This window comes from Psammomys obesus, unplaced genomic scaffold, assembly GCF_907164565.1.
Source record: "Psammomys obesus unplaced genomic scaffold, mPsaObe1.curated_primary_1811, whole genome shotgun sequence".
Classification (NCBI taxonomy): domain Eukaryota; kingdom Metazoa; phylum Chordata; class Mammalia; order Rodentia; family Muridae; genus Psammomys; species Psammomys obesus.
Window position 1 is genome coordinate 8,533 of NW_026596130.1, and position 22,791 is coordinate 31,323.

At 61.4% G+C, this 22,791-nt stretch overlaps 5 protein-coding genes across 11 annotated transcripts in view; 2 read left to right on the forward strand and 3 right to left on the reverse strand.

The window, feature by feature from the left end:
• Positions 1–303: 303 nt before the first annotated feature.
• On the reverse strand, positions 304–3,642 carry Ring1 (ring finger protein 1). The gene is made up of 7 exons (XM_055592022.1): positions 3,534–3,642; positions 3,318–3,442; positions 2,313–2,473; positions 2,007–2,222; positions 1,412–1,801; positions 876–1,149; positions 304–704 (listed from the first exon to the last, which is right to left on the reverse strand). Exons 2-7 carry the CDS (start codon positions 3,393–3,395, stop codon positions 603–605), a joined length of 1,221 nt encoding a protein of 406 aa, XP_055447997.1. The 5' UTR covers positions 3,396–3,442; positions 3,534–3,642; the 3' UTR covers positions 304–602.
• A 1,392-nt stretch (positions 3,643–5,034) lies between these two features.
• Positions 5,035–7,119, reverse strand: Hsd17b8 (hydroxysteroid 17-beta dehydrogenase 8). The gene is made up of 9 exons (XM_055591902.1): positions 6,922–7,119; positions 6,551–6,768; positions 6,354–6,470; positions 6,152–6,244; positions 5,968–6,053; positions 5,795–5,879; positions 5,605–5,647; positions 5,363–5,437; positions 5,035–5,226 (listed from the first exon to the last, which is right to left on the reverse strand). The coding sequence occupies exons 1-9, from the start codon at positions 6,965–6,967 to the stop codon at positions 5,210–5,212; spliced, it is 780 nt and encodes a 259-aa protein (XP_055447877.1). The 5' UTR covers positions 6,968–7,119; the 3' UTR covers positions 5,035–5,209.
• Positions 7,120–7,193: 74 nt separating this feature from the next.
• On the reverse strand, positions 7,194–10,431 carry Slc39a7 (solute carrier family 39 member 7). Its single transcript, XM_055591901.1, has 7 exons — positions 9,687–10,431; positions 9,432–9,600; positions 9,254–9,307; positions 8,970–9,131; positions 8,730–8,870; positions 8,389–8,585; positions 7,194–7,957 (listed from the first exon to the last, which is right to left on the reverse strand). Exons 1-7 carry the CDS (start codon positions 10,083–10,085, stop codon positions 7,685–7,687), a joined length of 1,395 nt encoding a protein of 464 aa, XP_055447876.1. The 5' UTR covers positions 10,086–10,431; the 3' UTR covers positions 7,194–7,684.
• A 323-nt stretch (positions 10,432–10,754) lies between these two features.
• Rxrb (retinoid X receptor beta) lies at positions 10,755–16,933 on the forward strand. Of its 4 annotated transcripts, none has more exons than XM_055591897.1 (10): positions 10,755–11,050; positions 11,616–11,833; positions 12,328–12,484; positions 12,795–12,974; positions 13,818–13,990; positions 14,447–14,576; positions 14,770–14,902; positions 15,006–15,109; positions 15,386–15,491; positions 15,888–16,933. In XM_055591897.1, exons 1-10 carry the CDS (start codon positions 10,822–10,824, stop codon positions 16,033–16,035), a joined length of 1,578 nt encoding a protein of 525 aa, XP_055447872.1. In that variant the 5' UTR covers positions 10,755–10,821; the 3' UTR covers positions 16,036–16,933. The 4 variants fall into 4 exon arrangements, with proteins under 4 accessions (XP_055447872.1, XP_055447873.1, XP_055447874.1 ...); XM_055591898.1 differs by having other exon boundaries at positions 15,018–15,109; XM_055591899.1 differs by lacking the exon at positions 10,755–11,050 and adding an exon at positions 11,075–11,216.
• A 784-nt stretch (positions 16,934–17,717) lies between these two features.
• Positions 17,718–22,791, forward strand: part of Col11a2 (collagen type XI alpha 2 chain) — a 27,163-nt gene continuing 22,089 nt past the window's right edge. For all 4 annotated transcript variants that reach the window (XM_055591956.1, XM_055591957.1, XM_055591958.1 and 1 more), the window contains exons 1-4: positions 17,718–18,269; positions 20,530–20,679; positions 20,770–20,980; positions 21,566–21,728. In XM_055591956.1, coding sequence (XP_055447931.1) covers positions 18,188–18,269; positions 20,530–20,679; positions 20,770–20,980; positions 21,566–21,728 — 606 coding nt within the window. In that variant the 5' untranslated portion in view covers positions 17,718–18,187. The remainder of the gene's footprint in view (positions 18,270–20,529; positions 20,680–20,769; positions 20,981–21,565; positions 21,729–22,791) is intronic.

Genomic DNA, 22,791 nt, shown 5'->3' on the forward strand with positions numbered 1-22,791 from the left:
CCCTCCGACTTACAGAGATCCACCGGCCTCTGCCACCCAGTGTATTTTTAATTCAATGTGTTTGCGTGTTTTGCTTGTACAAGACAGTGCGCAAAGTGTGTCCTGGTGACTGCAGAGGCCAGAAAAAGGGCGTCCAATGTCCAGAAACAGATGGTTGTGAGCCACTATGTGGATGCTGGGAATCAAACTCGGGTCCTCTGTAAAAGCCGCCAGTGCTAAGGCTGAGCGGCTTCTCCAGCGCCCCTACCCCGTCCCCAACCTCCCAACCCTACCCTGAGACACACACAGAGAAAGAACTGCAGGTTTCAAAGAAGAAATAAGCAAATCTGTTGTTGGTAACAGAATGGGGAGGGGCCTTGCTCGCCTCCGCATCTCCTGCAGGGTGGGCAGTTAGGGTCAATAGAAAAGGCAGTGGTGCGTACAGGTGCCGTGCTGTACAGCACACAGTAGCCCAGGAGAGACGCTCTGTGTAAAAGCCGGTTGTCCTTGTTTGTGTCCTCTGGCTGTCTGGCTGGAGGGCATCGGAGACGACGAAGCTGGCAGGGTGAGCCTGGACACAGAGGCACCCGGTGATCCACATCCTCTGACTGTGCCCTTGGAAGTCATTTTGGGTCCTTAGTGGGGGCGTAGCAGAGCTCTAACGGCCTGGACACCTTCCAGAACTTCTCATTCACAAGCTCCAAGGTCAGGGAGCCATTCAGCGTCTAGGGAGGAGGAGGGAAAATTGGAAAAGGAAATGGACGAGCGAAAAGGGAGGAGAAAAGCAGAAGGGGGTGCAGCCTAACAGGGGCCCACAGAGAGGGAGGGCCGGGGCCGGGCGGTGGCCACCCTGGGCCGCTCTCTGTCCTGCCTGCTCTGTCCCAGCAGCCGCTCACCGTGAAAGCTCCGCCCCCGGGCGCAATGTAGATGGTGTACTGCTTCTCGCTGACGCCTTCCAGGCTGGGCAGCGCGGGCTCCTCAGGACCTCCACCTCCTCCGGCAACCCCACTCTCCCCGCCACCCCCATCAGGTCCGCCTGTGTCCGAGGCGCCCCCACCGGGCCCTCCAGGCTCTGTGGTCTCCTGCTGCTGCCTCCGCTCCAGCGCGATGCGCAGCGCCAAGTACTTGGAGAGGTGGTCCACTGTGGCATTCCCAGTGGTCTTCACGTACCTGGGGGGGGGGGGGCAGCAGAGTGCTGGAGCGGAGACCTTTCCCCGAAAGGCCTGGCTTGGGGCTCAGGTACCCCAGGCTGGCCTCGACCTCCCTGCCGCCCTTGGCCCTTGGTTGGTGTTGCTGCGGAGCAAACTTGGGGTCTCGTGCGTGCTTGACAAACGCTCTGCCAGCGGAGCGCACCCCCCCCCCCAGGCCTGACGCCCCCTTCTGACCAAGGGAAAACCTTCTTTTCTGAACTTCAATCCCGGAGGCTCCTCACCTCGTCTGGCAGTACTCTCCTTTCTCCACAAGCAGGGGATGGGGCCGGAACACAAGCTCGATCTCTCCACCTGGCTCTGGAGGGCTGGGAGCCCCCGGGGGGCTCGGGGGGCCCAGGGTTCCCCCTCCCAGCGTGCCGCCCCGGTCACCAGAGTCTTCAGAACCGGCTCCCCCGCAAACCCCGCCAGCAGCGCCCACCCCTGTTCCCACACTGCTGCCCCCCGCACCCCCGCCACGGGGTCTCTTGGGAGCAGGGCCTGGGGCCGAGTCTGGGGCGGAGTCAGAGCTTACGTCCTCCCCATCCCCTTCGGCCTCCCCAGGCTCTCCTTCCCCCCCACTCATCGTCGCCGTCTGATCAGATCCCTGCATCGGCCGCCTCACGCGCTGGGCCCTGCAACAAACGGTCCGGGTTAGGAAGAGCGGGGTTAGGAAGAGCGGGGTTCGCGTGTTCGTCTCTAGCTGATGACTGAGCAGGCTTAGGCGAGGCTCACTTGTCTTGAGAACACACGCACGCGCCCTCAGACGGGCCCAGCGTCAGCTGCATGACTGACCCCTGAGGGTGGACGGTCCGGCCGTCCCCCAGACAAGACCCACACCTGTGCAAGGCCTGCATCCGAAGGCCCTCCTCGATGCTCGAGCTCAGCGCCTGCTGGTTGTGCAGGCGGCTGAGGCGGATGAGCACGCGGTCCTGGTGGGCCTCGTATTCCTCCCGGCTGGGGTAGATCTTGGAGATCAGGGCGTCGAAGTTGGGGTCCGGCCGCAGCGACCGCTTGGACACCAGCTTCTTCCGGCAGGTGGGGCACTCCTTGTTCCTGGGATGGGGGGAGGGGGCTCTGTGGGGTGGGTCCCCGTGGCCAAGGCGGCGCCGCCTTGCCCCGGGGCGGGCCTGTCCCCCGCGTTACCCGCTGCGCAGGGCAGTGACGATGCAGTCGGAGCAGAATCTGTGCAGGCACTCCTTGGTGGTCATGGTGTTCTTCAGCATGTCCAGGCAGATAGGACACATGAGCTCCGAATGCAGGGACCGAGGCGAAACCGCGATCTCCGTGCCATCCATGATGGCCTCCTGGGTCAGCAGCCATGGGGCGGGGAAAAGGGATTTCAGAAGCAAGCTTTGGGAGAGGGAAGGTGCTGACCAGCTGAGGACGGCGGGAGTGCCGCGGTGGAGGAGACCAACGGCCCGGAAGTTATCCAGGAGGGATGAGGGCTCCTTTACAGGGAGAGAAGGACCGGAGGGGAGAGGCTGGGGATGGCGCAGATCTATGGCTTGGAGAGTATTTGTTCAACAGATTTATTTGTTCGTTCGTTTATTTGCTTATTTATTTATTAGGCAGGCTCTCACTGTAACCCTGCCGGTTATTTATTTATTTGTTCGTTCATTTATTTATAAGGCAGGCTCTCACCGTAACCCTGCCGGGTCTCTAACCAAGCTGACCTCAACCTTGGAGCTCCACCCGCCTCTGCTTCTGGAGTGCTGGGGTTAAAGGCGCGAGCCGCCACAGCCGCCCGCAACAGGCTTTCTCGGAACTCTCAGAGCGGGGGCTGCCTGTCCTAGAACTGCCTGTTAGAACAGATTCCGACATCCCGCTGCACTTGTGTGAGAACGCGGGAGAGGGGGCTCTGGTTAAGCTCGCGGGCCGGATGCGTGTGCCTGGCATGTGGCTGCTGGGGTGGGAGGGAAGGGTAACTCCTGGCGTGCGTTTGCGGTGCTTCAGCCAGGACAGTACTGTCTGCCGCACCGCTCCGGCTTGGCTGTTTGGAGGGGCTACATCGGGCTAAGCGAGGTAGGGGTAGAAGTGCTTCGAGAAGATAAAAGTTGGTTCCGAGGCGGAGTCGGGAGGAGAACAGTGCGGTGGGGGAGGGGAGGGCTGGCGGGCGGGAGAAAGCTGGGACTGGGAGGTCCCTGTCACCTGCGGGGTCCGGTGCAGCTCATAGAGACTCAGTTCCCACGTTTTGCTGGCATTCTGGGCATTCGCCGGCGTCGTCATGGTGACGGGGCGCAGACCCCCTCCAAGCGGGGCTCGCGGAGAGAAGTCTGGGGGGGGGGAGGACAGGGGACGCTGTCGGGGCCGCCCCTCTGCAGACCCCGCCCCCGGGCCCCGAGCGCGCGCCCCGCGGCCCCTCACCCGGCTCCGGCCGTCGCGCTGCCCCGCCGCGCGCCTCTCCCCGGGGACCCCCGGGCTCCGCCGCCCCGGTCCGCTCGCTCCGCGGCCGCCGCTCAGGCCGCAGCCTTCGCCGCCGCCGCCGCCGCCGCAGCCATGGCCCGGGCGCTGAGGCCCGACGTCACTTCCGCCCTCCCTGCATCCCACCCCGCGACGGAGACGTCACCGCCCTCACGGCGCGCTCCACGCGCGCCGTGGAACCGGGCGCCCCCTCCCCCGCGGGGCGCGCGCGGAGCCGGCCGGGTGGGCGCTGGTGCACGTGAGGGCCCGAGGGCGGAGCTCCCCTCCGCCGCGCGGCCGGCGGGCGACCCCCGGCTTCTCTCGAGCCGGGCCGGGACGCCGGAAAGCCGGCCGCCGCCGCACCTCTGCCGCTGGGAGCGGCGGGTCCCGGGTGTGCGGGGACCGTCCCGCGCGCTCCGCCCGGCCTCTCCCCTTCGAGGTTTGGGGGCGGCGGCTCGGGACGTCCAGACGCAACTCTCGGCCGGAGCCAGAGACTCGAGAATTGCGTTTGGACAATCAGGAGCCGCGGCCCGGGGTGGGGAGGGAGGCGTACCGGAGGCACCGGGCAGGGAGACGCCACGCGGAAGCGGGGACGGCAGATGGGGCGGGTCCCCGCGAGGGACTCGGGGAACACACGAGTGAACGTCGGGCGTGGGAAAGTGGTCAGAGCGTCTCCAGGACAAGGAGTGAAGGAAGCGGACCGGGAGGAAGAGAAGAGGAAGGAGCAGGGCTCTCCCGGTTGAGGGCAGGAATAAGGGCACGGAGGAAGCGGGCGCGATGGGCGTTCGTCCCCCGCCGGCCTGCGCTGCGGCTGCCAGGGGGTGGCCAGTCTTCGGGACAAGTTAGCAGTGGGTCCCCTCGCCCCGCGCCCCAGTTACCCCTACTTCCCTGTTCTCTCCTTCAGTCCGTGGCCAGTCCTTATGTGGGCGCCAGAGTCGATTAGCGCGGACCCCCTCCCCTTCCTCCTCCTCCCAGCCCCCTCCCTTCTGCTCTCCTCCAGCCCCTTTCATCGGCTAGTCCATTCCCCTAATCCTGGCCCCCTCCCCTAATCCCCCCCATCCGACCCCAGGCCGGCTGCAGCTATTGTAAGGTGGAGAGAAGGGAGGGGAACGGAGAAAGGAGGGGTGGGGGAGGGCCACCTGTTCCGAGACCCCCTTCCAAGGCCAGACTGGACACCAGGATAGGGCCAAGAACAAATCACCCTTGGGGACCATAAGGCCCCGGGGACTGGGGGGGGGGCACGGCTGGTGCTGCAGAGCCAATGAAAGGGGGTGTGGACAGGCCCGCCCCTCTGAAAAGACCCAGAGTGTCACGCATACACAGTGACACACACTCCTTCCCCTCACACCCGGCGGCGGGGGTTGCCCTGGGAGACCAGGCAGTGAAAGGGAACAATCCTTCGGAAAGGGGAGAGAGGGGGAGGTGGGGAAGGGTCTGAGGGCTTGGACACAAGAAGAACCGGAGGTGGCAGGGAAGAGGATTTGGAATTTATTAGGGTCACAAGCACCCCGGCCTCCCATATTCAGCGTGCCTGAGCCACACACTGCCATCCCTTTTGTAGCCTGGGAACTTAGCGTCCCCATCAGCAGGAGGCCGGGCAGCGGTGGGGGGGTCAGCCGAGTCCAGCTTCCTCGAGGCTGTTACATGAAAAGACCTCCTGAGAGGGACAGAAACACGGGGACAGGTGCTTGGGTGCCGAGGGGAAGGGACCTGCGCCCTTCAGGCTGCAGGGTCCCCTCACTCTCTCACAGTCTGGGTGCTGTCTGTACGCCCTCCCCACGAAGGCCTCCTACCGGTGACTTCCACGGAGGCCCCTGTGATGTAGCCACTGTCTTCGGACGCCAAGAACGCAACCACATCTGCCACATCTGGGGGGTGGGGTGGGGGAAGGGCGGTCTCACTTCCTCAGACCCAGAGTGGCTATGCCCCCAGACCCCTAGGCCCCTGCCAACCGTTAATCCCTGTGCGACCTTTTCAGAAATAGTACAGGTTTGAGGTCGTGTCCCCTCCGAGCCTTCTCCCAACCCGCGCTCACCCTCAGGGTCCCCCATGTGCCCCAGCGGGATCATTGCAGTCACCTGTAAGGAGACACGTGGGTGAGAGATTCTTTCGTGGACTTTATTTTCTCACCCAGCATTACCTCCATGTCTGGATACTTACTGTTTGCACGGGGCCCAGCCAGCTCTCAGGGACCTCTGACAGACTGCCCTCCACCCACAGCCTACCTTGTCCTTCACCTTCTCTGGCATTTTCCGGGTCATGGGCGTTGCAATGAACCCCGGGAGGACTGAGTTACATCGGATGCCATGTCTGTGGGAAGAAGTGCGGACGCTGCCCCTGGGAAGGACACTGACCCTCCCCTCAGCAAAGTCCCCCAGGTAGCACCGGCCTGACCCACCGTCCAAGCTCCCGGGCTGCGGTCTGGGTGAGCCCAATCACTCCTGCTTTGGAGGACGCATAATTTGTTTGTCCAATATTCCCCACCTACGGTGAGTCAGAGACCCAGGGTGAGTCAGGAGTCTCTGGGGGAGCCGCTTCCCAGTGCCCACGTGGCTAGCTGGCCTGGCCCAACTCGACCTGACCTTGCCAATGATGCTACTGATGTTGATGATGGAGCCGCGACAGCCGCTGGACACCAAAGCCTGGGCTGCAGCCTGAGTGACTAGGAAAGTGCCCTGGCACGAGAGGGTAACAAGGCTCGAGAGAGCGGCTGGGGTGGCAGCCCTCCTTCGAGTCCTTGCCCAGGCTCGCGCGGGCACGAGCCTCAGGTTCAGAGATCACCACCTTGAGGTTGACGGCTATGACTCTGTCCCAGTCGTCTTCTGACATGTGGAGCAGAAACTCATCGCGTGTGATGCCCGCACAGGACACGACGACAGATGGCGGGCGAGCGAAGCAGGCCTAGGGGAGGGAGGGGGAGGCTGACACCGAGGCCACAAAGGGCCGGGCCGGGGGGCTGCGCGGCGCGGCGCCCGGGTCACCTGCACTTGCTGCAGCAGGCGCCCGGCTGCGGGGGCCTGCGACACGTCCGCCTGGAAGGCAGCGTGCTTCCCGCGCGGCGCCCCGTCCTCGCTCCCCGGGCCGCTCAGCAGCCGCACGGTGTCCTGGGCCGCTGCCTCGTCCAGGTCGCAGGCGGCCACGGCGGCGCCCTCTGCCGCCAGGCGCACGCTGATGGCCCGGCCGATGCCGCTACCCGCACCTGAGATGGGAGAGTACGCGGGAGCAACGGGCCGAGGTCAGAGGTCACGGGGCGCAAAGTTACAGAAACTCACAGAGGACCAGGAACCCCAGAGAGGGCTCTCGCTGACATGGCCCGGGCACCCCAACCCACCCCGGGTGGGAACCCCTGAACCTGTGACCAAGGCCAGCGCGGAGCAAAGCCGGAGTTGAGACGCCATGGCGGCTGTGGGCGGGCGGGCCCGAGCCCAAGCCAATCCGAGCACAGTGGGGGCGTGGCAAGTCCCGGTCAGGGCCCAATGGGAACCCGGCTAGCCGTAGGCCTCCCGCAGCCACCAGCGCGGGGACCTCCCACCGCGGGGGTGTGGCCAGCATCGCCCCTTGGTGGGCCCGAGTGAGTCCAGGAGACAAGGGGCCCTGATCCCCCAAAAAGACAAAGGCTGCATGTGAGGCAGAAGATCCAAGTACTTTATTCTGGTCACCGTTCCATCCAAACATTGGTATAAAATGAATAGCAGGCTGTGAGACTACCAGGGAACATCCCACCCCATCCCCCAATCAGGACTCACGATTGGTATCTCCCCGACTCCTGCCAGGCCTCCCCGGAAGCCATCACTGACCAGGAGGGAGATGGGCCCTGGAGGCCCACGTGGCAGGCTGGTGCCGGGAAAAGGTAAGGTGGGGAGCACCAGCAGGCTACTGTGAGCCCAGCCCCGCTATTTCTCCGAAAGCGGCAGGGGTACTGGGTGGTGCCCCACACTCTGGGCCCGCTGACCTCTCACGCCGTGTAGGGCTGTCACATCTGTAAGGCCCCCAAAGACATGGTTCTCCAAGGCAAAACTCCTTCCTCTGGCAGTAGCACTGGCCAGGCTCCCCACTGCTTTATTTGGGAGTTGGGGGCAGAGAATCGGGAGGGGTAGGACAGGTCACCCCAGCCCTCACTCCAGGTGGGCAATCAGCACCATCATGAGAACCCCTCCCAGCAACCCCAGCACCTCCAAAAGCGACTGCAGCGGGGACGCCTCTCTCAGCAGCTCAGGCAGCACAGACACTGTTGCTACATAGATAAAGCCACCTGCCGTGAAGGGCAGGACCCAGCCAGGACCTGCACCTCCTGCCACCTCGCTGCCCACCGCCCCTCCCTCGGTGAGAAGGGCACAGGCTGTGCCTGCCAAGGCTCCTACTGCGGTCAGGAGCTGCAGACGCATCGCCTGGGGGCAGAAAAGAGAAAGACATGGTCACCAACAGCCAAAGACCAGGTGTTTCTAGACAGGAGAAAGACAGGCAAGGGCTGGGGAGGAGCCACTAGCAGTTCGGTGCACAGGCATGAGGAGGGGAGCCTGGACCCCAGGCACCGACAGAGGCAAGCCCAGCACCAGGAAGCAGAGGCAGGCGGCTGCCTCGGGCTCCCTGGCCAGTGAACAGCCTACTAAGGAAGTGTCTGCCTCAGGACCCAGCCCCCAAAAGAGTCAGGTGCAGAAAGCGTTGAGGAGGGGTACTAACAGACAACTCCTGCAGATCTTTTCCACGCTGTGCAAGGGAAACAGGGCGAGAGGTAAAGGAACACCCTCCCCCACTTCTGAAGGACTTGCTGCTGACGTAAGGTAGCCGTTAGGCGCTAATGACAGGTGTTGGCACCAACCTGTCTCTTGCTGCAGCCAGACTGGACCAAGATGGCAAAGTCCCCGACCTCGTGGGGCACCTCGTGCAGCAGAACCGTCATTGTGGTCAGGATCCCTAGCCCTCGGCCCCCACGGAAGGAAGCGCCAATGGCCAGACCGTCTGTGAAGTTGTGTGCCAAGTCAGCGGCCAGGTTCAGGTACCCAGACACACGCAGGTCTTTTGCAAAGAGACAAGACAAAATGACTGAAGGCGCACTCCCTGCCTGTCCTCGTGCTGCTTCACAGCGACCTCTCTAGATACTCCCTGCCACCTACGACACGCGCTCTGTGAATTCAATGACCCCACCAGCGCACCCCTTACCTGAGCCTGGCTTCTCTCCTTCAGGGCTTGGAGGTTTCACTGGACCATCTCTGGGCCTTGTGTTTCCTCCTCTCCTTTTCCGAGTGTCTCCTGCTTCCTTTTCCTCTTCCTCTGAGCTGGGTTTTTCGTTTGAAGGAGACCCTGAGCAAGGACAGGAGTTGGTCCGGGTGAGGGACAGAGCTGAGGCCTGGCCCACCTCATGAGCTCGAGCGAATTCTGTGGCAGGCCGTGTGGGCTCACCCTGTCCTCCCTGTCTGTGGCTTCCGTGTGTGTGGCCGTCTCCATGTCCACCATGGCTGTGCCCATGCCCTCCTTTCACGTGCCTCACGAACTTCTCCACCACAAGGAAGGCAACAATGCCACTGAGAACCCACAGTCCCACAGAGAGGATGGGGCCCTGGCCTGGGAACAGAGGCAGTGAAGCATGAAGAGAGATGTGGATTCTGGACTTCTCCTCCAGCACAAGAGCTGAAGAATTGGAGGAGGCAGGCCTTTCCCCGCACCCCTGTCCCTCCCCTTCTCACCACTGTGGGAGTGTCCATGTCCAGGCTGCTCCACAGTGTGGTGAGAATGAGGCTCTGTGGGAAGTAGGAAATGAGGCTCAATGAGGGAGCGCTTGGCTTGACATATGCGTATTTGGGTACTGCAGTCACATAAAAGACAGAAAGCAGCGTAAGCTTTCCAGGTCCAGAAGTCACTTACCCAGAGCATGAGGGATAAGGTGCAGGAAGGCATCACCCAGGAGCCCCCCGGAAGCGAAACTGAGCAGGATCTGGAGCAGAGAGCGGTGCCTGGGAGAGTTGGACTCCACCGGGATGAGAAAGAGCACGAAGAAGGGGGCAGCAGAGATTAGCACTGTGGCCCCCAGCGCCTGGTGAAGGAGGGGCAGAAGGCAAACGTGGAGTTTTCCGACGATCGCGAGCCAGGCCCTCTTCCCCACACCCCCTGGGGACTCACATAGGCCCAGAGGGTGGCAGTGTCCAGGTGGTGCTTGACGCCTGGAGCCCCAGCCTCCCTAGAGGCTCCATGGCTTTGCTCGTGGGCATGTCCATGTCCTCTGTGGTGGAGGCTATCGTGTGAGTGGCCATGGTGCAAATCCTCGTGTGAATGTCCGTGGTCGTGGCTGTGGGCATGCCCATGCCAGATGCTCTCGTGAGTGTGGCCGTGGCCATGGGCATGGCTGTGGCCGCGGTGGAAATCTTCATGTGAGTGCCCGTGGCTGTGGCCATGGAAGTCCTCTTCCACGTCTCTGTGCAGGCCATCATGACCCCCGTGTCCGGCCACCAGCAGCCCCAAAGCCGCCCAGGTCAGCAGTCCCACCGCCACCCAGTGTGGGGCCCGAAGGCCCCTGGCCATCACGCCGACCAGAGGGACAGAGAGAACGGCTCCACTTGACTCTCAACTCTACCTGCGCGGGGTCCTCCTCTCCACGGCTTGCTCCCCCTTACAGTGCTCCCAACGCCGCGTCTCTTTCTCCCCACCACCCTTCGCGGAGGCAGGGGCCCCGCCCTCCGACACCGCTCTAGCCTCCGATCGGCAACTTCACGGTCTCTCTGGGCCCCCGTCTCTATGGCCCCCGAGTTGGGGACAAGGCCCGGGAAGCACCGCGAAGGAGCAGCAGGGAGTGCTCACCGGGTCCGGGATCCTCTCGGTCCTCGGCTTGCTGGGACGTGGCACTCACGCCTCGAGCTCCCGCGAGATCAGGACGTCCGCTCCCGCCGGCGCCCCGCTACCTTTACCAACATGGCGGCGCCCCGGGGGACGGCGCGGCCGCGGCCCGCGCGCGCGTGCGCACGGCCGGGGTCCTCTGAGGGGACGCCGCGAGAGGCGGCTGACAGGCGGGGCGGAGGCCGCCTGCTCGGGTTCCACCTCGGCGAGGGGGCGGGAGCTCGAGGCGAGACTTCCCGTCTGTACCAAGATGGCGGCCGCATCGGCGCTGTCAGCCCGGGGCCGGGCCGAGCGCGGCGCCTGAGTGGCGCGGCCGCGGGCCGGAGCCCGCTCTCCTCGGCGCCCCCTCCCCCGAGTCCCCCCGGCTCAGCCCCCCGCGCGTCCCCGGCGCCCCTCCGGCTTCCCCACCCTCGGCCCCGGCGTCATGTCTTGGGCCGCTCGTCCGCCCTTCCTCCCGCCGCGGCATGCCGCGGGGCAGTGTGGGCCGGTGGGGGTGAGAAAAGAGATGCATTGTGGGGTCGCGTCCCGGTGGCGGCGGCGGCGGCCCTGGCTGGATCCCGCGGCGGCGGCGGCGGCCGGACAGCAGCCAACCCCGGAGCCGGAGCCGGAGCCCGGGGAGGCTGGCCGGGACGGGATGGGCGACAGCGGGCGGGGTGAGTGTCCGGTGGGCCGCGGCCGGCGCCCCCTCCCCGCGCCCCCGCCCCCTTGTTTGTAAACACGCGCCCTCTCCATCCCGGGGCCCAGCGCCCTCCCCCGGGGCGGGGCGCGGCGGGGGAGCTTCCGCCCTCCAGGTGCGGCGGCGCCGGGCCTGCGTGCGAGGTATCGGGCGTGGGAAGGACACCGTTCCCGTCGGGCTTGGAGGGCTCTGGGCGTGCGGAGGCTGGGCTTGCGCTCGGGAAGCGGGGTTTCTTGTGTACGCTTTGCTCCGAAGGTACCGAGTTGGGGACGAGGGGTTCGCTGGTCCACCCCCACGTGCTTCTCCACTGCCCCCTCCCCCCAGGTCAGCTGGGATGACCCAGTCTCTGCCCGGACTGCCTCCTCCCGAGACTGAAATTGGGAGTGAAGTTGTTGTTTGGCCACTTGGTGTTTCTGAACTCTGGGGTTGTGGGGTGCGGTGGCTCAGGGAGAATTAAAGTGTCCGTTTGGATGATCAAAGGACTCACTTTCTCTTCTTGTCTTTTCTGTCTGTGTGTCTGCCTGTGTGTACCTCGCTCTCAGATTCGCGAAGCCCAGACAGCTCGTCCCCAAATCCCCTCTCCCAGGGGATCCCTCCCTCCCCTCCTCCTGGCCCACCTCTTACCCCATCAGCGCCTCCACCTCCAATGCCACCCCCTCCACTGGGCTCCCCCTTCCCAGTCATCAGTTCTTCCATGGGGTCCCCTGGTCTGCCCCCTCCGGCTCCCCCAGGATTCTCCGGGCCTGTCAGCAGTCCTCAGGTGAGAGGGGGTGACCCACTTACTGCCTCTCTGCTTTCACCCCGCCCCCATCTTCCCCATGACCCATTGACCTGTCGGGTTCTCCAGTCCTAGCCGGCCTGTGGTCTCAGACCCCTTACTCTCCCTTCAGTGAATGGTCTTTTGGTGCATGCATCTCAGCGTTATTTTGAAAACAAATCAAAACGCTAAGCCCACAGGGAATAATTTTTTATGTCCTTTTCAGCTCACAGTCACTTTGTGCCCTTTTGGTTCGATATGCCCTTCCAAGACGTGTGTGTGCCCTTCAGAGCCCCTGCGTTGCACAATTACAGAAGGGTGGATATGCATTCTTGGGATTGTGCTTCAGGGAAGGCCCTTTACATTAGCCCACAGTGTCACCAGTACCGTCTGGAATGGGTTACCCAGGCCCTGCTCACGCGCAGGGAATGGTTTCTCTGACGTGTGAGTCTCTTTCCAAAAGGTCTCCTGTGACTTACCTGTCTCCCCCATCCCAGATTAACTCCACAGTGTCGCTCCCTGGGGGTGGGGCTGGCCCCCCAGAAGATGTGAAGCCACCAGTCTTAGGGGTCCGGGGCCTGCACTGTCCACCCCCTCCAGGAGGCCCCGGGGCTGGCAAACGTCTATGTGCAATCTGCGGGGACCGAAGCTCAGGTATGGGGCTCAGCGCAGGTGCAGAGGAGGAAAGGCTGTTTACCACTGCCTGTGGGGTTCCCAAGGGTTCCTGAGGCTGGTCAGAGCAAAAAGGCCCATGGGACCTTTAGATGCCTATCAGATGCAGGTAGGGGCAGGAAGGGGCTGGTACAGGGTTTCTGAATGATGAGGACAGAGTTATCTTGTACCTTTTTGGGTGAAACACAGGAAGGATTTAGACCACGTACCCACCCACGGGGGCAGATTGGCAAGGGACTCGGTATGGAGGTGTGCATGAAGCTTTCTTACTGCCACACTTCTCCCCTCGTAGGCAAGCACTACGGGGTTTACAGCTGCGAGGGCTGCAAGGGTTTCTTCAAACGCACCATCCGGAAGGACCTGACCTACTCATGTCGCGATAACAAAGACTGTACAGTGGACAAGCGCCAGCGGAACCGCTGTCAGTACTGTCGCTATCAGAAGTGCCTGGCCACTGGCATGAAAAGGGAGGGTAAGATCCTACCGCAGGCTGGCCTCAAGACACATGCCCTTCTCCCTCCTTGTGAGAGAGCCCAGAGGAGGAACGGAAGGATCCCGGATCTCTGGGACTGGTCTTTCTTTCCTCCAGGGGTGTAGTTTGATGTCTCTTCCCTGTCCTCCTCAGGCTGGTCCTTGGTACCTCGTCGCTCTGTCTCTAAGTTTCTGTCTTAATGGCTGCCCCTCAGGTTAATCCTGTGGCGCTATGGGTCGTGGTTCGGTCTTGGGGTGAGATAGCCTCTTCCCCAGGCTGGCTCTCTGTTCTCTCTTCTCCACTTCACACAGCCCCTTCCTTTCTTGGCTGCCGTGTTCTTTCTCTGGGCTCCTAGTCCTTCCTGAACCCCTGAGATTCTACCTGGCTAAGCTACAGAATCACTGAAGAGGCCAGGACATGGGGTCCCTCTTCTCGGACTCTGTCTAACTAGACCTGATTCCTGGAATTCTAAGACAACATTTTAGGCCTTATTTTGGTCTAATTCCTGCTTTAAAGAAGACGAATCTCAGCTTTCCCAGAGTCACGCAACAGCGGAGTGGCAGGACCAGAATCGGAACACACACCTCGGAGGACCCAGACCAGGGTCAACCGACTGCTGTCCTATTAGTTAGCAGAGCGTACATTTTGCCATCCACCATGTCTGGAGTCAGATGTGTAACTGGCTGAGTATTGCGAGAACTCAGGAGGCTATTTAATGTCTCACACTGAGAGTCCTTTTGCTTTCGGATTGTCCAGGGGATGTTGCCCCTGAGAAGGCCTCGAGTGGATTTTAGACCCCTCACAGCTGGCTTCTAATTTTGCATTTCTCTCCCCGTCCCACAGCTGTACAGGAGGAGCGTCAGCGGGGAAAGGACAAAGATGGGGACGGGGATGGGGCTGGGGGCGCCCCTGAGGAGATGCCAGTGGACAGGATCCTGGAGGCAGAGCTTGCTGTGGAGCAGAAGAGCGACCAAGGCGTGGAGGGTCCTGGGGGCACCGGGGGCGGCGGCAGCAGCGTGAGTGGTGGGCTTGATCCCTTCTTCCTCAAGATGGGGGCTTGGGGGAGGGGTCCAGGTGTGCTTCCTCTCTCCTCTTCCCTTCCTTCAACCCCTCCTCACCGTGCCTGGAACCGAAGGCCTTTGAGTAATTTGAGGTGAACCAGGTGTTAGTGGCACATGCCTATAATCTCAGCCCTTGGGTGGATCTCCCTGAGTTCAAGGCCAGCCTGGTCTACAGAGCAAGTTCCAGGCCAGTCAGGACTGCATAGTGAGACCGTCTCAGAGTCTTGTCTCTGTTTTGGGGGGAGAGCTTCCTCATCTCTGCTCCCACTGGACAGTCCCAGATCAGTAGTGGCTTCTGTTACTACCACAAGAGAAGCCTGAACTACAGAGGTGGGTTTAGATGGGGCTTGAAGGTATGAAGGAGTCTCAAAAGCCCCTTACAAGGGAGGTGTCTTACCCCTGTCTCTGCAGCCAAATGACCCAGTGACTAACATCTGTCAGGCAGCTGACAAACAGCTGTTTACGCTCGTTGAGTGGGCAAAGAGGATCCCACACTTCTCCTCCCTACCTCTGGATGACCAGGTCATACTGCTTCGAGCAGGTCAGTGACCTTGCATCTCTTTGATCTCTTGACATGTGGTCCCTCTTTAGCCTCCTGACCTTCAGTGACCCCAGTAGCCTTCTCTTGCATATTCAGGGGCCCCAGCTTGCTGACTTGCTCCCTATTTTCTCTGTGCTTTGGATCCCATGGCCTGATGTCTGGCTGCTGACCCTTAGTGCCCTCTGGCCCCTAGGCTGGAATGAGCTTCTCATTGCATCCTTCTCCCATCGGTCCATTGATGTCCGAGACGGCATCCTCCTGGCCACAGGTCTTCACGTGCACAGAAACTCAGCCCATTCCGCAGGCGTGGGAGCCATCTTTGATCGGTCAGTGGCCCTTGGCCAGGCTGGCCAGTAGCTAGAAGGGGTGGGGCTATAGGCTGGTCCGTGTCCAAGGCTGGCTGAGCTGTGACCTTTGAGTGACCTGCAGGTCCCTCTCCAGGGTGCTGACAGAGCTAGTGTCCAAAATGCGGGACATGAGGATGGACAAGACAGAGCTTGGCTGCCTGCGGGCAATCATTCTGTTTAATCCAGGTAAGAGGAGGCCACCCAGCCTCTCAGCCCAAGGCAGCCTTGGAGCCTTCTCTTCTCCAGCGGTCCCCCTCAGTAAGACCCTCAGCCCAGAAATCTCTTAGCTGACCCTGAAAAAGCCTCTTTACTTACTGATGCCTTCCCTTCGGACCCCATCCCACAAACCCAGTTTGCCTCATTTGCCTCTGAAGCATCCTGAGGGCCGCCTGTGCATGTCTGTGTGTCCTGACTTGGTTCACCTGCCTTCTTCCTCTTCCTCTTCCTCCTTGACCATCCCAGATGCCAAGGGTCTCTCCAACCCTGCAGAGGTGGAGGTTCTGCGGGAGAAGGTGTACGCGTCCCTGGAGACCTACTGCAAGCAGAAGTACCCCGAGCAGCAGGGCCGGTGAGAGGGCTTCAGGGCTGTGGCCCCTCAGGGGGGTGAGGCAGGGTGTGGCCCCAGGTACCCCGAGCAGCAGGGCCAGTGAGAGGGCTTCAGGGCTGTGGCCCCTCAGAGGGTGAGGCACGGTCTGAGCAGCAGGGCCAGTGAGAGGGCTTCAGGGCTGTGGCCCCTCGGGGTGAGGCAGGGTCTGGCCCTAGGTACCCTGAGCAGCAGGGCCGGTGAGAGGGCTTCAGGGCTGTGGCCCCTCGGGGGCGGGGGGGTGGTGAGGCAGGGTGTGGCCCCAGGTACCACGAGCAGCAGGGCCAGTGAGAGGGCTTCAGGGCTGTGGCCCCTCAGGGGGTGAGGCAGGGTCTGTCCAGGGCCTGGATGGTTCTGACTCTCACTCCCTTCCACCCCCAGGTTTGCCAAGCTGCTGCTACGTCTTCCTGCCCTCCGCTCCATTGGCCTCAAGTGTCTGGAGCACCTGTTCTTCTTCAAGCTCATTGGCGACACCCCCATTGACACCTTCCTCATGGAGATGCTGGAGGCTCCCCACCAGCTGGCCTGAACCCACACTCGGGCACTCGTGTGCTTCTCAGCAGTGGGGTGGGAGGGGCCGAGGGCCCAGCCAGAGCCGTGGTGCAGAGCAGGAGGGACTTCCCCAGCCTGCAGGGGTTGGGCAGCACTTTCAGGGCTTGCGTGGTCTCCAAGTCAGAGGGGACCCCAGACCCTGTGCCGACTACGTGTCTACCTTCAGTGGCCTTGAGTCTCTGAATTTGCCGGGGTCTCCCATGATATGGGTGATTTGTCATCCTGGCTCCCCAGCACAAAGCACTGGCCCTGTCCCGGGACCCTGCTCCCCTTTCTTCCTGCCTCACTCTTTCTGAAGAGTGGAATGGAGCTCCCCCAGAAAGGGGTATTGTGGGGCAGGCCCCCAAGCTGATGGTCGTGGGAGCAGGGCTCTGACAGCCCTTCATCCTCCCAGACTTGGCAGAAGGGGCAGGTCAGCGGTCTGCCTGTCTCCTGTCAGCCCCTCCTGCAGTTGGACTGAAGAGTAAAGGGGGGTAGTGGACAAGGGGGACGGGACCCACTGCTATTTTTAATTTCCTGTGAGGAGAGACGGCGAGTTAGACTCAAAGAAGTACTGTACATCCCCAGGTTGGCTCAAATGCCAAGGCTGGGGGTGGCGTGGGCAAGGAGGCAAGGCAGTCAGTCCCTGGCGCTCTGCGGGGCTCTGCCTTGCTCATCCCGAGAGGTCTGTGCTGTGAGGGGGCGGCTGGGTGGCTCTTTACAGCTGCTCCCTAGCCCTTCCGCACACAGGCTGGGAACAGGATTGCTGGGGCATGGCCAGCTGCAGAGATGGGTGCTGGGCTGCATGGGTTTCGCCCTGGATCTCTCTTTTTTTTTGGGGGGGGGGGGGGTTATCCCCTCCCTCTCTTTCACTCGCACATAAAATCGCTTTCCAGTTAAAATACCTGTTTTCTGGACTGAGGTAACTATGGGAGGTAGGCACCATGGCAGCTAGGTGTGGGGATATCCGGTGAGAGACCCTGACGCGTTCCCTGGATGCTGCCACAGCCTGAGGTTCCCTGGGGCTGCAGAGGCGCTGCAGGGCGGGGGACAAGGCGTGCTTTGTTGGGAGGGGGAGAGGGTGTGCCAGGTTGGGGGCGGGGCTGCCCAGGGAGGAGGGAGAGCGGCTGCTTCTCAAAGGCGCCTTGTTCGCGGGTGCCCTCCCAGCGCCAGCGGGCGGCGGCGTCTCTCACTCCAGCTTTCTCCCGGGCTGCGCCGCAGGCTCCGGGCAGACCCGGCACCGTGCCCGCCCTTAGGGGCTCGCTGGTCTCAGAGTTACTCTCCTAGAGCGGCCACGTCCCTGAGTGACCCCCTCTTGCCAGACCCTTCCAGCAACACCTGTCTCCCCGGTCCTGTGCCCCTTCTCACTCTGCTTTACCTATCCGGTACTCCTATCTCTTGGGGCATTTGGCCCATTTGCCCACCTCCCTCTACTCCGCAAGGCTCCCCCCCCCCCCCCCCGCACTATCTATAGCTGGGTCTGTAAACGCACCACCCAGGACCGCTCTGTAATTACATGGGGTGGGACAAGGGAGGTAATTATGGAGACCTGATTACGAGTGGGCGTGGGGCGGTCCCCCGTAAGCCCGCCCCTTCTGTCCCGCTGTGCCCTGAGTCCCTCCCTGGACTCTGCAGAGGGGCTCTGGGCCCCCAAGGGCGGGGACCGTGGTGTGACGGAACCATGGGATCCTAAAAAAGGGAAGGGGCTAGAGAAGATTGTGTTCTCCCAAATACAACCTGAGGGTGCACACAGCCCACCTAGGACCCCTCCCCAGGAGTGGGGGCGCAGCCTTCTAGGACCAGCGAGTGAGGAAGGTTTCCTGCCCCCGCACTCCCCTGCCCAGGTGGAGATGGGGTGGGGTTTCCCCTTGGTAGCTGTGGGCGGGCGGCTAGAGGCGGGGGCTGGACCTGGGGGCGGGGGCAAGCTGGGGTCTCTGAGCTGCCAGGGTGGCCAGGGGCACACAGTAGCGGCCACCGAGGAGCAAACAGCAGTGACAAGCAAGCAGAGGTGTCCCCGCGACGGCACCTTGCATGGAGCTGGGACGCTGAGAGCCGCTGACATTCCCTGGTCCTGGTTCCGAGGCTCAGCCGGCTTCTGTCTACTGTCCGGCACCCGGGCTGCCCGGGTCTCAGACCTGGCATTCTGAGGCATGGAGCGGTGCAGCCGCTGCCACCGCCTCCTTCTGCTCCTACCTCTGGTGCTGGGGCTGAGCGCTGCCCCGGGATGGGCAGGTAAGAGGAGTCCTGCCTGGGCGTCAGCCAGCTGGCGGTTGTAGCATCTGCCAGGAAGGGACCCTGATTTCTGGGGTAGAGCATCTGAGTCTTAAAAAAGGGACCTGGGGTGGCCAGGGTTTAGGACGAAGGGCATGACACTGGGGTTCCTTGGAGCCAGTGCAGGGCTGTCTCCCTCCTTGAAATGACTAGCAAGAGGACAGGTAAGGCCAAAAGCCCAGAGCTTGAACAGGCCGAATTTTCAGGCTTTGCTGATGGTTAAAGGAAGTGGGGTGACACCTGTAGGTCAGAGCCTAGACGGTTAGGGAAGAAGGCTACCTCCACAGTCCTGTCCTCTTTGGGTCCCCCAACCCCTCCCCGTGCCCTGGATGCTGCCACGCGGCTGGCTCTAGGGAGCACCGGGGCTGGCTGCCAACAGGACGGCCGCTGGACAGCCAGGATCAGGTGTCTGAGGCCAGAGCCAACGCTTTGCATTCCTGCCCCTCCCCTCCCCCTCTGGCCAGCGGGGACTCCCCTGGGACCCTGGTGTCCATGGTCTGATCTTTTCCCTTTTTTCCTCTAGAAGGGAAACTCCTAGAAAAGAAGATTTGATAACTGGGTCTAAGCAGGACAGAAACCAGCTCCCCAGCTCCTCTCTCTTGGAATATGCGCATGCAGTGTGTGTGTGTGTGTGTGTGTGTGTGTGTGTGTGTGTGTGAGAGAGAGAGAGAGAGAGAGAGAGAGAGATTTCGTAGATCTCCATTATTCATGTGTTCTCTGCTCAGGAGAGGAAATAGAATGACAGTGTAAGGATGTAGATTAGACCAAAGAGAGAAGAGAAAAACGAAGTACATGTGTTTACAGGGTCTAGGCAGGGGCTGACCGAGATAACGGTCTCTTACTTGGGAGCTGAGTGGGTGGAGGAGGGACTCCACGGAGATGGGTGACTAAGAATTCCTGAGAGTGGCGAACAGGGCGTTTGGGGGCTCTGGGCAATAGACAGTGGGGTTAGTATGTGGCTTGAGGCGGGCGGGCCTGTGGGAAGTGGCATGGAACTGTCCTCCACTGGGCTTTGGTGGAGGGTGGGGACCTCTGGGGTCTCTGTGGGTCTCTGTGAGTCTCTGTGTCTCTGTCTCCCTCAGCACAGTCTCTCAAAGCTGCCCTTGTGTGTCAGTGTTTGCGGAGCTGCCACACTCTGGGGCCCGGGCTCCTCAGGGGCGGGGGGAAGGTCGCGGTTTCCTCAGCTCCTGGACTCAAAGGGCCTTTTCTCTCCTGCCCGCCCCACCTCATCCACCCTACCCGGCTCTGCTCCCCTGACTGCCCTGGCCTCTGCCCCGCCCCACGCTTCTACCAACACTTTGCAAGCACTGTCTGTAACAGCTCTCCACCATGGAGATGGTGTGAGAGGTGTGTGCTTTAGGGAGCGAGCCTTCGCTTTCCAGAGTTTGGGCCCAGGAAGGTGAAATCTAAGGAGGCCTGGCTGATGGCCTGAGACTTGAATCTGTGGACTCAGGTGGTGGGGGATGGCTGGCTAGAATGAGGTTCCAGGTGTGGGGAGCTTGCCTGGGGTTTGGGCAAGAACTCTGATGGCATCTACAGATGTGTGGCTTGGAGCCCTGGACCGGCTCCTGTTCTGTGTGGCAGATTCCCCTTCCCCCTCTCCAAACCCGTTCCCCAAGCCTCGGGCCACAGGCTTCTGGGCCATCTTCTATCTCCTTCCTTACCAGGGAAGAGTTGCCCTGCCCCCACCTCTACCCACTCTTTAGCAACGGGAGACCTCTCTTGTATGGCCGCCTCTCTGCCTCCCTGTGCCCAGGATGATCGATTGCCCAGATGTTGTTTGTGCTAGAGACCAAGCAGATGCCAGGAAGCCAGAGGCTGGGAGATACGGAAAGGGAGGGAGAGGAAGACAGAGGGAAAGAAGAGGATGAGCAGGGTGTGGGGGAGACAGGGAGACAGAAGAGAGGGGTTGTGGGAGGGTCTAACAGGTGCAGACAGGAGCAGAGGCAGAGAGGGGAGGGGAGACAGATGGAGGAAGGGAATGAAAGAGAAATCTCAGTAGAGACAGAGACAGTGAGTCTGAGAAGCAGACGCTGGAAGGGACCGGAGAAAGGGCCTGCAGCTCCGGCCAGCTGCGCTTCCCCTCAGGGTCACTTTGCTTCCCATCCACCTAGGTCCTTTGAGGAGAATGTAAGGGAGGCTGAGATCTGAGTGTCCTCTCTTTAGGCCCTCCGTGGGGGCCTAAAGACCTGTCCCCTAACTGTCACCCTGACTCTCCCAGGTGCACCCTCTGTGGACGTGCTCCGTGCGCTGAGGTTCCCCTCCCTTCCGGATGGTGTCCGGAAATCAAAAGGGGTCTGTCCAGCTGATGTGGCCTACCGCGTGTCACGGCCTGCCCAGCTCAGCGCGCCCACCCGGCAGCTCTTCCCAGGTTTGGGCAGTGGGTTGGGGAGGCGGTGAGAAGAGGTTTGGGATCTCTCTGTGTCTCACTCCGTCTGTATCTCTCTCTCTGGGGTACCAGGAGGCTTTCCCAAAGATTTCTCTCTGCTGACTGTTGTGCGGACCCGCCCTGGCCTCCAGGCTCCCCTCTTGACGCTGTACAGTGCCCAGGGGGTCCAGCAGCTGGGCCTGGAGCTAGGTCGCCCTGTCCGCTTTCTCTATGAGGACCAGAGGGGACGGCCACAAGCCCCCGCTCAGCCTGTCTTCCGAGGCCTCAGCCTAGCAGATGGCAAGTAAGTCTGTCCCTTCGCACTGCCCGACCCCACATCGTCAGCAGAAAGTGCCCCAAACCCCCAGTTTCTAAACTGAGGTGCTCCACTGGCCCTCTGGGCACCCTTGGTGACCGACCGCCGGAACTTGTCACTTCTTGATCAGAGTACTGGGAAAGTTACTGAACTTTTTTGAACCTCAGTTTCCACGTCTGTGTGACAGACTATCAGATAGGACTCCTCAACTGGAAAACGATTGCAGGTGTACTTCTTTCCAAAAAAAAAAATTTAGTCGGTGGGAGGGGGGGCTTTGCCTACACAAATGTCTATGTACCGTGTTTGTGCCCGGTTCCCGCAACATGCCAGAAGACGGTGTTCGTTCTCCAGGGACTGGAGCTACAGGTGGTTGTAAACCACTGAACAGATGCTGGGACTTGAACCCAGACCCTTTGGAAAAGCAGCCAGTGCTCCTAACCCTTTAGCCATCTCTCCAGCCTTATCATTGTAATTCTTAATCCCATTATCACCGCCAAGTGTTCTACAGCTGTATCCCGGCCCTGTTGACTCCCTGATCTCAATAGTCCTGTAAACTTCCTACCCCGCCCTTAGGTGGCACCACGTGGCTGTGGCTGTGAAGGGTCAGTCTGTCACCCTCATTGTGGACTGCAAGAAGCGAGTGACCCGGCCCCTTCCCCGGAGCGTGCATCCGGTGTTGGACACCCATGGGGTGGTGGTCTTTGGTGCCCACATCCTAGATGATGAAGTCTTTGAGGTAATGCTGCAGCAGTCTGAGGGGGGCGACTCTGGCCCCAGCAGTCTGAGGAGAGCGACTCTGGCCCCATGTTTCGGCCACACTTCTGGCTCCAGCCCTCTGTCTTCCCATGCTTGAGCCTTCAGTTTTCTTCCCATGTTTTTGTTTCCTTTTCCTGTCTTCAGGGCTGATTTTCTCAGTGGACAGCCAGAGGCCCCTTACACCCTTCAACCAATTTGCTGGTTTATCCACCTGCCCAGTTATCCAGTCACCCACCGACAACCCTGATGCATGCATCCTCCACCCACTCATCGCCCACCCAGCTGCGTCTTCCCCAGACCCCGCTGGCCTGCCTCTGGGAGTGTGCACCGCCTCAGCTGCACACCAGTTACTCGCCTGACCGCCCACCGGTCACCTCTCTGCTCGTGGACTTAGGCTTTTACTGACCCTCAGCTATCATCTCCCTGCACAAGCACCCCTCCTCACACTGCCCATCCAGTCACCGACCTCCCTCTGCAAGCTCTCCTCCCGTCATCCACTCATCCACTTAACCACCCACACGTATGTCCGTGGATGCATGCATCATTCACACACCCATGCAACCATGTGTCCTCTACAGACCCAACTGCTTCTCCCTGTGCATTCACCCACTCATCTCACTCCCACTCCCCACCCCTTTACACACGTGTTAACCCATCCATTAGCTAAGCAGCCCTGTACCCTTTATTCTGTGCCTCTCTTTCATCTGCCCATCCACCCCATCCATCCACCACCCATCATCCATCCATGTACCCATCATCCATCCATCCACCATCCATCCATCCACCACCCATCATCCACCCACCCATCATCCATCCATCTACCCATCATCCATCCACCAATCCATCCACCCATCCACCCACCCATCCATCCACCATCCATCCACCCATCCATCCACCCATCCACCCATCCACCCATCCATCCACCCATCTACCCATCCACCTACCCATCCACCCATCCACCCATCCACCCATCCATCCACCCATCCATCCATCCATCCATCCATCCATCCATCCATCCATCCACCCATCCACCTATCCATCCA